We start from the raw sequence: 13134 nt of genomic DNA, 5'->3' as shown, positions 1-13134 counted from the left end.
TGGCCTAAGCACTAAGTAGAAGAGGCCTACATTTAATTGCTGTCCGTCTCCATCAGGGGATAAGGTCCCACCCTACCAAAGCCAAGGTGGCTTCAATGGCATGCCTAAGACACATACCAATTACAGAAGTTCAGAAAGCCGTCAAACAGAGCTTCAGACACATTTAAAAAAAACACTGCTCTCTGGACCTAGGGTTCAGCTCTGCTACTCAATTTGGCAGAGCAGTCATTCAATCTTTTCTTAATTAAGACTCCTCGTCCTACCTTCCTTAGCCGGACTCCTGTTTGGCAATCTATCCCATGCATGGGAATATGTGGAGGCCGTTTACTTGTAACCAGAGTTCTTTGAGATGGACTCTGCAAATTCACTCTCCCTCAACCACCTTCCCCTCTTCCTCAGAGGCCTACTTACAACGTGGACCTGAGGAGGTGGTGATGGAAGGACTGAGTCGGACAGAGTGCCGGGGGCCCTTTTATAGCCTCACTCTCAGAACATTCAGGAACAGTGAGGGGGGGGGCGAGCAAGAGGGGGCGTGCGAGCGCTCCAGTGGGCACTGCTATGTAAGAGTCCGTCTTCAGAGCTGCACCAGCCGACGCATCCCATGAGTGGGCATATGCAGAGGCCACTCAAAGACCTCCGGTAACATGTAAGTAAGCGTTGTTCATTGTGCAGTGAGTGCTGAGATTCTGTTCAACCTGGGCTAGAGAAAAGGAAGGAGACATAGTCAGAGGTGGATTCATAGATCCACCGATTTTAAGGCCAGAAGGGACCATTGTGATCATCTGCTCTGCTGGCGTGGCCCAGGCGGAGAATTGCACTGAGTGATTTACCACATTTTATGTATTGTACTTTGAATGTATCAACTCTGATGGCGATATCCTTCTTAAAGACAAAAATTAAAACTGAGTTAATCTTTCCCCTCTGAATTAGAGACAGACTAAAACAGGAATCTTCTGACCTCACCCTTATGCCTGCAACTGGACTTTTGGGATCAGCTCCAAACTTGGGTGTTGCAACCCCTAACCCCTAGGTGCCTGGCCACCCACTGGAATTCACATCCCCAACCTTAGGGCCCAGGCTCTTCATATGATGCCTGGGGACAGTTAGGCACCTACGGGAAGGATCCTCAGAAGACAGCAAACTGGGAAGGGAGCTGCCAAAGCTAGCCAGGCGTGAAATGCAGAGGAAAGGGATGGAGCTTAGATCCAGATCTTCAATGGTAATTAGGTGCTTAACTCCCCTCATTAACGTAGGCTTTAGGTGCCTGACTGATGGACCAGAGACAGATCCCTCCTTCTGCTCAGTATCTTCAGCTGTGAACTCTCTCTCCTGGAGTGAGGCACCAAAGCGAGGTCAACCACTCAGTCAGCCCATGCCCTCACAGCAGCTGAAACCCTGAGTTTTCTAACTCAAACACAAGTGTGTGAGACAGATGACCCAACAGCCTAGTGGCCAGGGCACTCATCCAGAGCATGGAAGGCTTGTATTCAAATCCTGGCTCTTCCTGATTTGGAACAGGGACTTCAGCCCACCTCCCAGGTGAGTGCTCCAACCACCACACTGTTGGGTGCTCCTGGGTGGGAATCTATCCCACTTGGTATAAGTAATTAGCTATTAATTGGAGCAGGGACGTCAGCCTGGATCTCCCACATCCCAGCTAGTGCCCTGACCACCAGCTTATAGAGTCAGTCTGTCTTAGCCAGGGATTATATTTAATAACTATTTCAACAGGAGAAATTCAAAGAAGCCTATCCCAGGAGAACCAATAGCTATGGTATTCACTAGGGATGTGGGAGACAGAGCAGGGATTTGAAGTTGGGTCTCCCTTAAACCTACCTGAAGGAGGGCTGCAAAGAGGATGGAGCTCGGCTGTTCTCAGTGGTGGCAGATGACAGAATAAGGAGCAATGGTCTCAAGTTGCAGTGGGGGAGGTCTGAGTTGGATATTAGGAAACACTATTTCACTAGGAGGGTGGTGAAGCACTGGATTGGGTTCGCTAGGGAGGTGGTGGAATCTCCTTCCTTAGAGGTTTTTAAGGTCAGGCTTGACAAAGCCCTGGCTGGGATGATTTAGTTGGTGTTGGTCCTGCTTTGAGCAGGTGATTGGACTAGATGACCTCCTGAAGTCTCTTCCAACCCTGATATTCTATGATTCTATGATTATCCCAGGTGAATTCCTTAATTACCTGGATGGGTGCACACACACACAAAAATGCATGCTCCGAGGGCTGTCTTTTGTGCTGGTATCAGGTCTTAGGTGTGCACACCTCCCAGATAGGGCCCCACCGGTGAGATGGGGCAGTTTGAGCACCCTGCTTCAGGGCCATCAGGGCAAGAGCTTTGAATAGCTCATTAGCTCTGGGGTGGTGTCTGGACTTAGGGGTTCTGCATATGCCCACCATGAAAACTTAGTTAACTACAGCATAGGCAGCAGGTGAGCAGCTGGTTTGAGAATGTCATTGGCACTTAAATGTTGAACGTAGGTGCCTGAAGGGACAGATAGGCACCTAAGTAACTTTCTGAATTTGGGCCTTTGTGATTGGGGAAAAAAGGAATTTGGATTGTAATCAAAACTCAACCAATGAGGAGTTGCTAAACCAAATCAGGCATCCATAGATCTGTTTAACCCAGCTGGCCTTGCACCACTCATCCAGCCCCTCTGTGTCTTGGTTTCTCCATCTGTGAAATGTGGATAATGATACACCTCTTTGCAATGGAGTGGAAGCCACTGCCAAATTTCTAAGATTTTCAGAGGGAAAAGAGGATGAGGAGAAGGTTCATTTTGCAGTGAAATGGTTGAGTAACTGCTTGGGCTAGTCCTGTATGTGGTCTTGTTCTCTCCTACCTGAAATGGCTTTCCGTTGGATCAGGTTTGGGACATCCAGCTGTGGGAGCTGATTGTATCTGCTTAGATCCACTGTCTCAGTCACTGCATCCAAAGGCACTCCCTCAATCCTAACGGGCTGAAAACCAAAGTAAAACAAGTGCCAATTAAATCTTCTTCCTCTCTTGGGTCTTGTGAGAGTTAATAAAAGCTTCTGACTTGCTGTACCTAAACAAAATAGTGAGAACTCAGTTTTTCTCCGACAGTCTCTTATGTTCCCAGCATTGCCAGAGCCCACAGATCACATCTCCTGCCTGTTTTTATCCCTTTACTGTACTTTAACACCTGGGACTAATCTGAGAAACTCTTGTGCAGTCACTAATATGGCAGATCAGCTGGCTAGCCATGGCAAATTTTCAAGGGTTCAGCTGAGAATAATGGGAGCTGTTAAGTGCCGAAATCTTTTGAAAATCGGTCCTATAAACTAGTGCTTAGAGCAAGGGACAAGGATGCAGGACTCCTTGGATCTGCATCCAACACTGCTACTGACTTGCTTGGGGAAAATCACCTAATCTCTGCCTTCAATGGATTTGCACAAGCATGACTGATTATAACCTGGTAAGGAATCCTCTTCACCCATAGCAAGGAACAGACTGCAGCACACTCTCCCATAGCTGGGTTGGTGCTACAGGGTTAAAAGGAATAAAAAATAGTAAAATCTTAGTTTTTTAACCCTAAGTTCTGTCACTAAAATCAGCAGATATGATTAGACACACAGAGGGTACATCGACGCAGCAACTGTCCCCCCCCCCCCCCGGTCAATTAACTTGGGCTCATGCTACAGGGCTAAAAATAGACGTCCAGACTCTGAGACCTGGTGAGAGGAGAGAATCTCAGAGCCCAGGCTTCAGCCCAAGCCTGAACACCTACACGGCTACTTTTAGCCCCATAGCATGAGCCCTGGGAGGCTGTCAGCTGACTCACGGCTCCAAGAGTCACTGCTACGGGGGGGGGGCGGGGGGATTGTTGCTGTGTAGACGTACCCACTGCAAAGCAAACTGCTGACTCAGACGGTGTCCTTGCCAGTAATAAGAATGGAGCTGCACTTTAGTAAATTACTCTGTTTCTCTTTGCTCCCATGGCTGATCCGATTAGCTCCATTGGGGTGAGAGTAGAGAGACTTCTTTTCAAAAAAGGAATAAAAAGACAAAAAAAAAAAAAAAAAAAACAACCAGAGAAACAGGAAATGGTTCAAAAACCCAAAATCCAGGCATGGAAAACTCCTTCGTACCCCCATAGTAGTTCTGTTCAGGAGTTCCCCTCCTGCTCATGCACCTACATACTGCTGGTATCCGAAAACTCCACTATAGTCAGTGGTAGCAAAGCACGAAAGTTTCCTTATGGCCATGTACGAACCTGGAGAGTGCCAGCATACTACTGAAACCCGTCCCCCATGCCCCCTCCCCACTGGGCCTAAGTCATTGTGCATAAATCAGGAGCACCAGAAGCTTCCTAGAAGCAGGGGGGCCACCAGTGCCTGGACTGTGGGCCCCACGCCATTCCTCCCTCAAGGCCCCTCCCCTCCTCCTAGGCCCTGCCCTCACTCCACCTGTTCCCCCTGAGGCACTTTTAAAAGTGATGGGGCCCGGATCCCGCCCCGTTCAGTATGATGATGTAGTCTGAGTTCTTGTCTAACAGGCCAGAAACCTTCCCCTAAATGATCAAGTCACTTCTTAGCCTTCTCTTGGCTAAACTAAATAGAGTGTTTAAATATTCGTTGGGATGGAGAGAGAGTAAAAATGACTCCCCAGGTGCATGCCCTAAGCACTAAGCTGTAAAGTGCATGGACCCTTGAATTCCGGTCCCGGCTCCCATGAAGATTTAGTTATAGAAAATGGAACAGCTTCAACAGGAGAGAGTGAGCGAGAGCACCCTCCTGAGTATGCAATAGCTTGGTGGTTAGGACATTCCCCAGGGAGGTGGCAGACCTGGGTTCAGATCCCTGCTCCAAATTAGACAGACTAGGGATTTGAACCCAGGTCTGTCACCTTCAAGGTGAAGGCCCTGACCCATTGGCTGTAATGGGGACTCTTCCATGCTTTGTAAGCAAGAATTGACCTGGCTTAGTTGCCTAACGCCAGGAGTGGGCTCTCAGCTGAGAATCCTGACCAGGCGGGAGGTGCCTAAATACACCTGTGGATCTGCCCCCTCCTCCCCCAGGTTCTACAGCGATGAACATGGTGTATGCACTTATATAGAACAGAAATGAGACCGACATTTTTCACAGTGAGGATAATTAACCGTTGGATCAACTCACCAAGGGTCATGGTGGATTCTCCATCACTGACAATTTCTAAATCAAGATTGGATGTTTTTCAAAAAGATCTGCTCTAGTACAACCAGAAGTTGTTGAGCTTGATGCAGGAATCACTGGGGGAGGTTCTGCGCTCTGTGTCATGCAGGACGTCACCATTCCAGCATTAAGATCTATGAATCTATGCACTGGATAGTAGTAGTGAGGCACAGAACTCTCCTCCTTGCCCACATACCAGGGCAGTGCCATTCCAGATTCTCCCTCTTCCAGGCCTGTAGGAAGTTCTTGGTAATGCCAGAATAGCAGGGAGATCTTGCCCATGCTCATGTACATTTGCAGTGTGGCAGAGTGAACTCATCACCATCCATCCCCGCACATCTCTGGGCAGCAGCATACCCCTTTCCGTGCTCACATACCTGACCAGTGTAAGGACAGCAGAGAGAACTCTCTTTGTGTCCACATACCTGGGTAGAGAGAACTCCCACCGTGTCTACACAACTGTGTGCTGTAGGTCTGGCAGGGAACTCTCAAAATCCCCACATGCTCACAGGCCTGGAGAGTACCAGAATGGTAGGGACTTCTCCATGCCAGCACAAAGCCAGCTTGACCCAGATCACTCCCTGTGTAGAGCCACAGAGTGTAACAGAGCGAACCTTCTCCACGCGGCCTATCTCTGCAGGAGACGTGTGGCACAGAGCTCTCGCCCATCCATGCCCACATACCTGTTTGTTTCCACGGAGGCAGGGAGAGCTTCTCCATCCCTGCCCACAAGCCAGTGCCACATCAGGATGGCAGGGTCCATGATTCTTTTGCTGCCCACATGCCAGTGCAATGTCAGGATAGCAGGGTCCCTTCCTCTCCTCCTGCCCAGATGCCAGTTGCATGCCAGTAGGGGAGGACGAACTCTTCCATCCATGCCCACATGCCAGTCTAATGCCAGGATGGCAGGGGATATATTTTCTCTGCTCACGTAGCTGCGTGGAGTCACCAGTGTCCGTGTCCACCCACGACTGTTGTACCTTTGCTGGCAGGAGCATTAGCAGTGGGGCTCTTGATTCAGTGGCTGGTGTTGGATAGCATGGTCCAAACTGGGCATTTTGGTAGGGAATAAACCCTGTAAAACAGAGCAAGCCAAGCTACATGAATGTGTATCTGGAAGTAATCAGGAGAAGGAGAGAGTGCCCATTTCAAGGAGGGTGGGGAAGGTCTGTCCCACAGACTATGTGCACTGGGGAGGTCCCACTGTGCCCAGACGACAGACATATCGAAAGCTGCAGTGCTGCACACACATGAGCAGATCTCCTAGCAGCAGTGACATTAACATGAACATTTTTGAGGCATGCTATAGACACTCCCCTGGAGCCAGCGGAATGAGATCAGAGCCCCTCAGGTATCCCCCAATCTGTCCCATCATAACGCCTTAGCACAGTCTAGTTACTTAGCTCTGGTCTACACTACAAGTTTAGGTCGGCTTTAGCAGCATTAGATCGATTTAACCCTGCACCCGTCCACACGACGAAGCCATTTTTGTTGACTTAAAGGGCTCTTAAAATTGATTTCTGTACTCCTCCCCGACGAGGGGATTAGTGCTGAAATCGACATTGCCAGGTCGAATTTGGGGTAGTGTGAATGCAATTCGATGGTATTGGCCTCCGGGAGCTATCCCAGAGTGCTCCAGTGTGACCGCTCTGGACAGCACTTTCAACTCTGATGCACTAGCCAGGTACACAGCAAAAGCCCCGGGAACTTCTGAATTTCATTTCCTGTTTGGCCAGCGTGGCAAGCTCATCAGCACAGGTGACCATGCAGTTCCAGAATCACAAAACAGCTCCAGCATGGACCAAACGGGAGGTACTGGATCTGATCACTGTTTGGGGAGACAAATCCATGCTATCAGAACTCCATTCCAAAAGACGAAATGCCAAAATATTTGAAAAAATCTCCAAGGGCATGATGGACAGAGGCTACAACAGGGACCCCCAGCAGTGCCACGTGAAAATTAAGGAGCTCAGGCAAGCCTACCAAAAAACCAAAGAGGCAAATGGCCGTTTCGGGTCAGAGCCCCAGACATGCCGCTTCTATGATGAGCTGCATGCAATTCTGGGGGGGGAGGGGTCCCTACCACTACCCCACCCCTGTCCGTGGACTCCTGCAACAGGGATGCGGATTTTGGGGACGAGGAAGATGAGGAGGTGGAGGGTGATGAGGATAGTGCACAGCACGCAAGTGGAGAAACCATTCTCCCTGACAGCCAGGAACTGTTCATCACCCTGGATCTAATACCCTCCCAACCCTCCCAAGGTGGGCTCATGGACCATGAAGCCAGAGATGCCACCTCTGGTGAGTGTACCTTTGTAAATATAATGCATGGTTTAAAAGCAAGTGTGTTTAATGATTAATTTGCCCTGAAGACTTGGGATGCATTTGCGACCAGTACAGCCCCTCCTTTTAAATGGCCAACCCAACAGATGCTTGGTATGGGAAAGGAGGGCACTGCTGTTTGAAACCATTCCCAATGTTGTGAAGGTTGAAGAAGCCGAAAGACTGTGGCTTACCATGGCTGCCTGCAAGCCGAATTCTGTTGCCCGGCCCTGCGTGTGTGATCTCTCACACCAAACCGGCAGGCCCTCAATATAAGAGACAAAATGCGACCTTGTACCGAAAGCACCTGTGCTATGTAATGTTAACAGCTTGGTTCACCATGAAAGAGTCTACACATTGTTCTCTAAAATGTGTCTTTTTAAATACTACTCTCCCTTTTTTTCCTCCTGCAGCTGCAAATGTTTCAACGCTCCTGTCATAACTATAAAGGGAAGGGTAACAGCTCTCCTATGTACAGTACTATAAAATCTCTCCTGGCCAGAGACTCCAAAATCCTTTTATCTGTAAAGGTTTAAGAAGCTCAGGTAACCTGGCTGACACCTGACCCGAAGGACCAATAAGGGGACAAGATACTTTCAAATCTTGGGGGGGGAGGCTTTTGTTTGTGCTCTTTGTTTTGGGGGTTGTTCGCTCTTGGGACTACGAGGGACCAGACATCAATCCAGGTTCTCCAAATCTTTCTGAACAAGTCTCTCATATTTCAAACTTGTAAGTAAACAGCCAGGCAAGGCGTGTTAGTTTATCTTTGTTTTCTCAACTTGTAAATGTACCTTTTGCTAGTGTTTATCTCTGTTTGCTGTACTTTGAACCTAAAGCTAGAGGGGGGTCCTCTGAGCTCTTTAAGTTTGATTACCCTGTAAAGTTATTTTTCCATCCTGATTTTACAGAGAGGATTTTTTACCTTTTTCTTTAATTAAAAGCCTTCTTTTTAAGAACCTGATTGATTTTTCCTTGTTTTTAGATCCAAGGGGGTTGGATCTTGATCCACCAGGAGTTGGTGTGAGAAAGGAGGGGGATGGTTAATTTCTCCTTGTTTTAAGATCCAAGGGGTTTGGATCTGTATTCACTAGGGAATTGGTGGAGAGTCTCTCAAGGCTTCCCAGGGAAGGGAATTAGCTTTGGGAATGGTGGCAGCAGACCAGATCTAAGCTGGTAGTTAAGCTTAGAAGTTTTCATGCAGGCCCCCACATTTGTACCCTAAAGTTCAGAGTGGGGAAGCAGCCTTGACAGCTCCCCCTATCATCTCTGTCCCAGAGGCTAGCGCAGATAAGAAGGCGAAAAAACGCACTCGCGATGAAATGTTCTCTGAGCTCATGCAGTCCTCACACACTGAAAGATCTCAGCAGAATGCGTGGAGGCAAACAATGTCAGAGTCCAGGAAAGTAGAAAATGAACACGAGGGCAGGAGGGACGAATGAGAGGGGAGGTGGCAGGAGCAAGATGAGAGATGGCGGCAGTGCGATGAGAGGAGGCAGGAGGCAATGCTGAGGCTACTAGGGGATCAAACTGATATGCTCCGGCATCTGGTGGAGCTGCAGTAAAGGCAGCAGGAGCACAGACCGCCGCTACAGCCCCTGTGTAACCACCCGCCCTCCTCCCCAAGTTCCATAGCCTCCTCACACAGACGCCCAAGAATACGGGGGGGGGGGGGCTTCCGGGCACCCAACCACTCCACCCCAGAGGACTGCCCAAGCAACAGAAAGTTGGCATTCAATACATTTTGAAGTGCAGTGTGGCCTTTTCCTTCCCTCCTCCCTTCATCCACCACCCCACCCAGTGCTTCCCTCCTCCCCCACCCCTTCTGGGCTACCTTGGCAGTTATCCCCCTATTTATGTGATGAATTAATAAAGAATGCATGATTTTGAAACAATAATGACTTTATTGCCTCTGCAAGCGGTGATCAAAGGGGGGAGGGGTGGTTGGCTTTTTACAGGGAAGTAGAGTGAACCAAGGGGGCGGGTTTTCATCAGGAGAAACTAACAGAACTGTCACACCGTAGCCTGGCCAGTCATAAAACTGGTTTTCAAAGCTTCTCTGATGCACAGCGCACCCTGCTGTGCTCTTCTAATCACTCTGGTGTCTGGCTGCATGTAATCAGCGGCCAGGCGATTTGCCTCAACCTCCCACCCCGCCATAAACATCTCCCCCTTACTCTCACAGATATTATGGAGCATTCAGCAAGTGGCAATAACAATTGGAATATTGGTTTTGCTGACGTCTAACTGAGTCAGTAAACAGCGCCAGCATGCTTTTAAACGTCCAAATGCACATTCTACCACCATTCTGCACTTGCTCAGCCTATAGTTGAACAGCTCCTTACTACTGTCCAGGTGCCTGTGTCTGGCTTCATGAGCCATGGCATTAAGGGGTAGGCTGGGTCCCCAAGGATAACTATAGGCATTTCAACATCCCAAACAGTTATTTACTGGTCTGGGAAGTGAGTCCCTTCCTGCAGCTGTTCAAACAGACCAGAGTTCCGGAAGATGCGAGCGTCATGTACCTTTCCCGGCCATCCCACGTTGATGTCGGTGAAACATCCCTTGTGATACACCAGTGCTTGCAGCACCATTGAAAAGTACCCCTTGTGGTTTATGTACTGGCTGCCAAGGTGGTCCAGTGCCAAGATAGGGATATGCGTTCCATCTATCGCCCCACCACAGTTAGGAAATCTCATTGCAACAAAGCCATCCACTATGGCCTGCACATTTCCCAGAGTCACTACCCTTGATAGCAGCAGCTCAGTGATTGCGTTGGCTATTTGGATCACAGCAGCCCTCACAGTAGATTTACACACTCCAAATTGATTTCCGACTGACCGGTAGCTGTCTGGCGTTGCAAGCTTCCAGAGGGCTATCACCACTCACTTATCAACTGTGAGGGCTGTCCTCATCTTGGTATTCTGGCGCTTCAGGGCAGGGGAAAGCAAGTCACAAAGTTCCATGAAAGTGCCCTTACGCATGAGAAAGTTTCGCAGCCACTGGGAATCATCCCAGACCTGCAACACTATGCGGTCCCACCAGTCTGTGCTTGTTTCTCGGGTTCTCGGCATTCCATGGCATGAACCTGCCCCATTACCACCATGATGTCCAAATTGCCAGGGCCTGTGCTTTGAAAGAAATCTGTGTCCATGTCCTCATCACTATTGTGATCGCGCTGCCGTCGCCTCCTCACCTGCTTTTGCAGGTTCTGGTTCTGCACATATTGCAGGATAATGCGCAAGGTGTTTACAATGCTCACAACAGCAGCGGTGAGCTGAGCGGGCTCCATGCTTGCCGTGGTATGGCGTCTGCAGGAGAGCTGGAGAGCAGAGAGGACGGATGCCACGAGAATAGATATTTATACCGAATGACGAGACGACCTGCGAGGTGGATTCATGGCACCAGGAGAGCAGAGTTGCAGCAGAAGCGGTGGTTGGATGACGATGGCTATCAGTCCTACTGCACCGTCTGCTGAAAGCAGTATGCGTCTGCACGGAAAAAAGGCGCGAAACAATTGTCTGCTGTTGCTTTCACGGAGGGAGGGATGACTGACGACATGTACCCAAAACTACCCGTGACAATGTTTTTGCCCCATCAGGTATTGGGAGCTCAGAATTCCAATGGGCAGCGGAGACTGCGGGAACTGTGGGATAGCTACCCACAGTGCAATGCTCCGAAAGTCGACGCTAGCCACGGTACTGTGGATGCACTCCACCGACTTAATGTGCTTAGTAGGGACACACACAATCCACTGTAAAATCACTTCCTAAAAATCGACTTCTATAAATTTGACCTAATTTCGAAGTGTAGACATACCCTCAGAGCCTTCTCCCCAGAGCCCGGGCACTTAAATTCATCACTTGGCTAGAACTAAAATATCATGGACTGAACCGAGATGCTGGATTTATGGCTTATGACAACAATCCATTACTCACTTACAACCCTCCCAGCTGCTCCCTCCCTTCCTGTCCCCACTTATGACTGGAGAGGTGTTAACGGGCCACTTCATCTTGAATGGTCCCTTGAAATATGTGTTAACTCTTATGCTAAACAATCTGTTCCCCCTTGTATTTAGCAGTGACTCTCTCAGGGTAAGTCTACACTACAAAATTAAGTTGACCTAAGTTACATTGATGTATGACCACGGAAGTAATTAAATTGCTTTTGCCTGTCCACACTACGCTCCTTGTGTTGGCGGTGCACATCCTCACCAGAAGCGCTTACACTGACTTAATTGTCAGCGTGGGGTGTTGTGGGATGGCTTCAGAAAGGCAGAAACAGTCGATATAAGCAATGCAATGTCTACACTGACACTGCATCAACCTAACTGCATCAACCTAAGTGCTACACCTCTTGCAGAGGTGGAGTTAAGTTGGTGTAGTGGGTGAGTTACATCTGCAGGAGCTACATTTTAGTTAACTCTGTCATGTAGACCAGGACTGAGTTAGTTTCCTTGACCAGAGGAAGAGCTCTGTGTAATCTCGAAAGCACGTTTCTCTCACCAACAGAAGTTGGTCCACTAAAAGATATTACCTCATCCACCTTGTCTTTCTTGACTTCTGTAAAATATTTGACTTGGTACAGAAGGCATTTTGATTAAAATACTAGAATGATATGAAATTAACATGGCACACGTTAAATGGATTAAAAACTGGCTACCTGATAGGTCTCAAAATCTAACTGTAAATAGGGAACGGTCAATGAGGGGGCATATTTCCAATGGGGTCCTGCAGGGATCGGTTCTTGGCCTTACGCTATTTAATATTTTGTTAATGACCTGGAAGAAAACAAAAAATAATCACTAATAATGTTTACAAAGAACACACAAATTGTGGGAGTGATAAATACGGCTGCGTTTTAGTCACGGGTATTTTTAGTAAAAGTCATGGTCAGGTCACGGGCAGCAAACAAAAATTCACGGCCCGTGACCTGTCCATGACTTGTACTATATGTCCCTAACTCAAACTTGGGTACTCTGGGGCAGGGGGTGGCTCAAGGGCGCCACAGGTGCTCTTGGGGGAAAGGGGTGGCCCGGGACCCCTGCTGCTGCTTGGGAGTGAGGGTTAGTGGGGCTGGCAAGCTCCCTACCTGGCTCCACGTGGCTCCCCAAGCACCGGCCAATGGGAGCTGCAGGGGCAGCGCCTGTGGGCAGAGGCAGCACGCGGAGCCCTCTGGCCGCTCCTCTGCCTAGGAGACAACAGACATGTCAGCCCCCCCCCCCAAGATAATCGCTGCCCAGAGCCCTCACCCTCACCCCCTCCCACGCCCCAATCCTCTTCCACAGCCCAGAGCCTCCTTCCACACCCAAACTCCTGCTGCTGCTGGGAGCGGGGAGGGGAGGCGCAGGGGCCCGAGACTGCCCCTGCAGCAGTCGGTGTGGCTGGCCCAGCAGCTGCCTGAGCTGCTCAAGTGGTCCCCAGATCAGCAGCACCAGACTCTGCAGAAGTCACAGAGGGCTCAGAAAGTCACAGAATCTGTGACCTCCGTGACAGATTCACAGCCTTAGTGATAAATAATGAAGAGGACAGGTCATTGATTCAGAGCAATCTGGATCGCTAGGTAAGCTGGGCACAAGCAAACAATCTGCATTGTAATATGGCTAAGTGTAAATGTATACATCTCGGGACAAAGCACAT

At 49.2% G+C, this 13134-nt stretch overlaps 1 protein-coding gene across 1 annotated transcript in view; it reads right to left on the bottom strand.

Annotated features, from left to right (window-relative positions):
- The window catches only part of CIMIP2A (ciliary microtubule inner protein 2A), a 59230-nt gene that overhangs the window by 25423 nt on the left and 20673 nt on the right, over nt 1-13134 (bottom strand). Inside the window, exon 3 of the mRNA XM_065572643.1 lies at nt 2845-2928. Coding sequence (XP_065428715.1) covers nt 2845-2928 — 84 coding nt within the window. The remainder of the gene's footprint in view (nt 1-2844; nt 2929-13134) is intronic.

Source organism: Chrysemys picta, chromosome 18 (assembly GCF_011386835.1).
Source record: "Chrysemys picta bellii isolate R12L10 chromosome 18, ASM1138683v2, whole genome shotgun sequence".
NCBI lineage: Eukaryota > Metazoa > Chordata > Testudines > Emydidae > Chrysemys > Chrysemys picta.
Note: the sequence above shows the minus strand (reverse complement) of the source record. Positions and strands in the feature narration are given on the sequence as shown.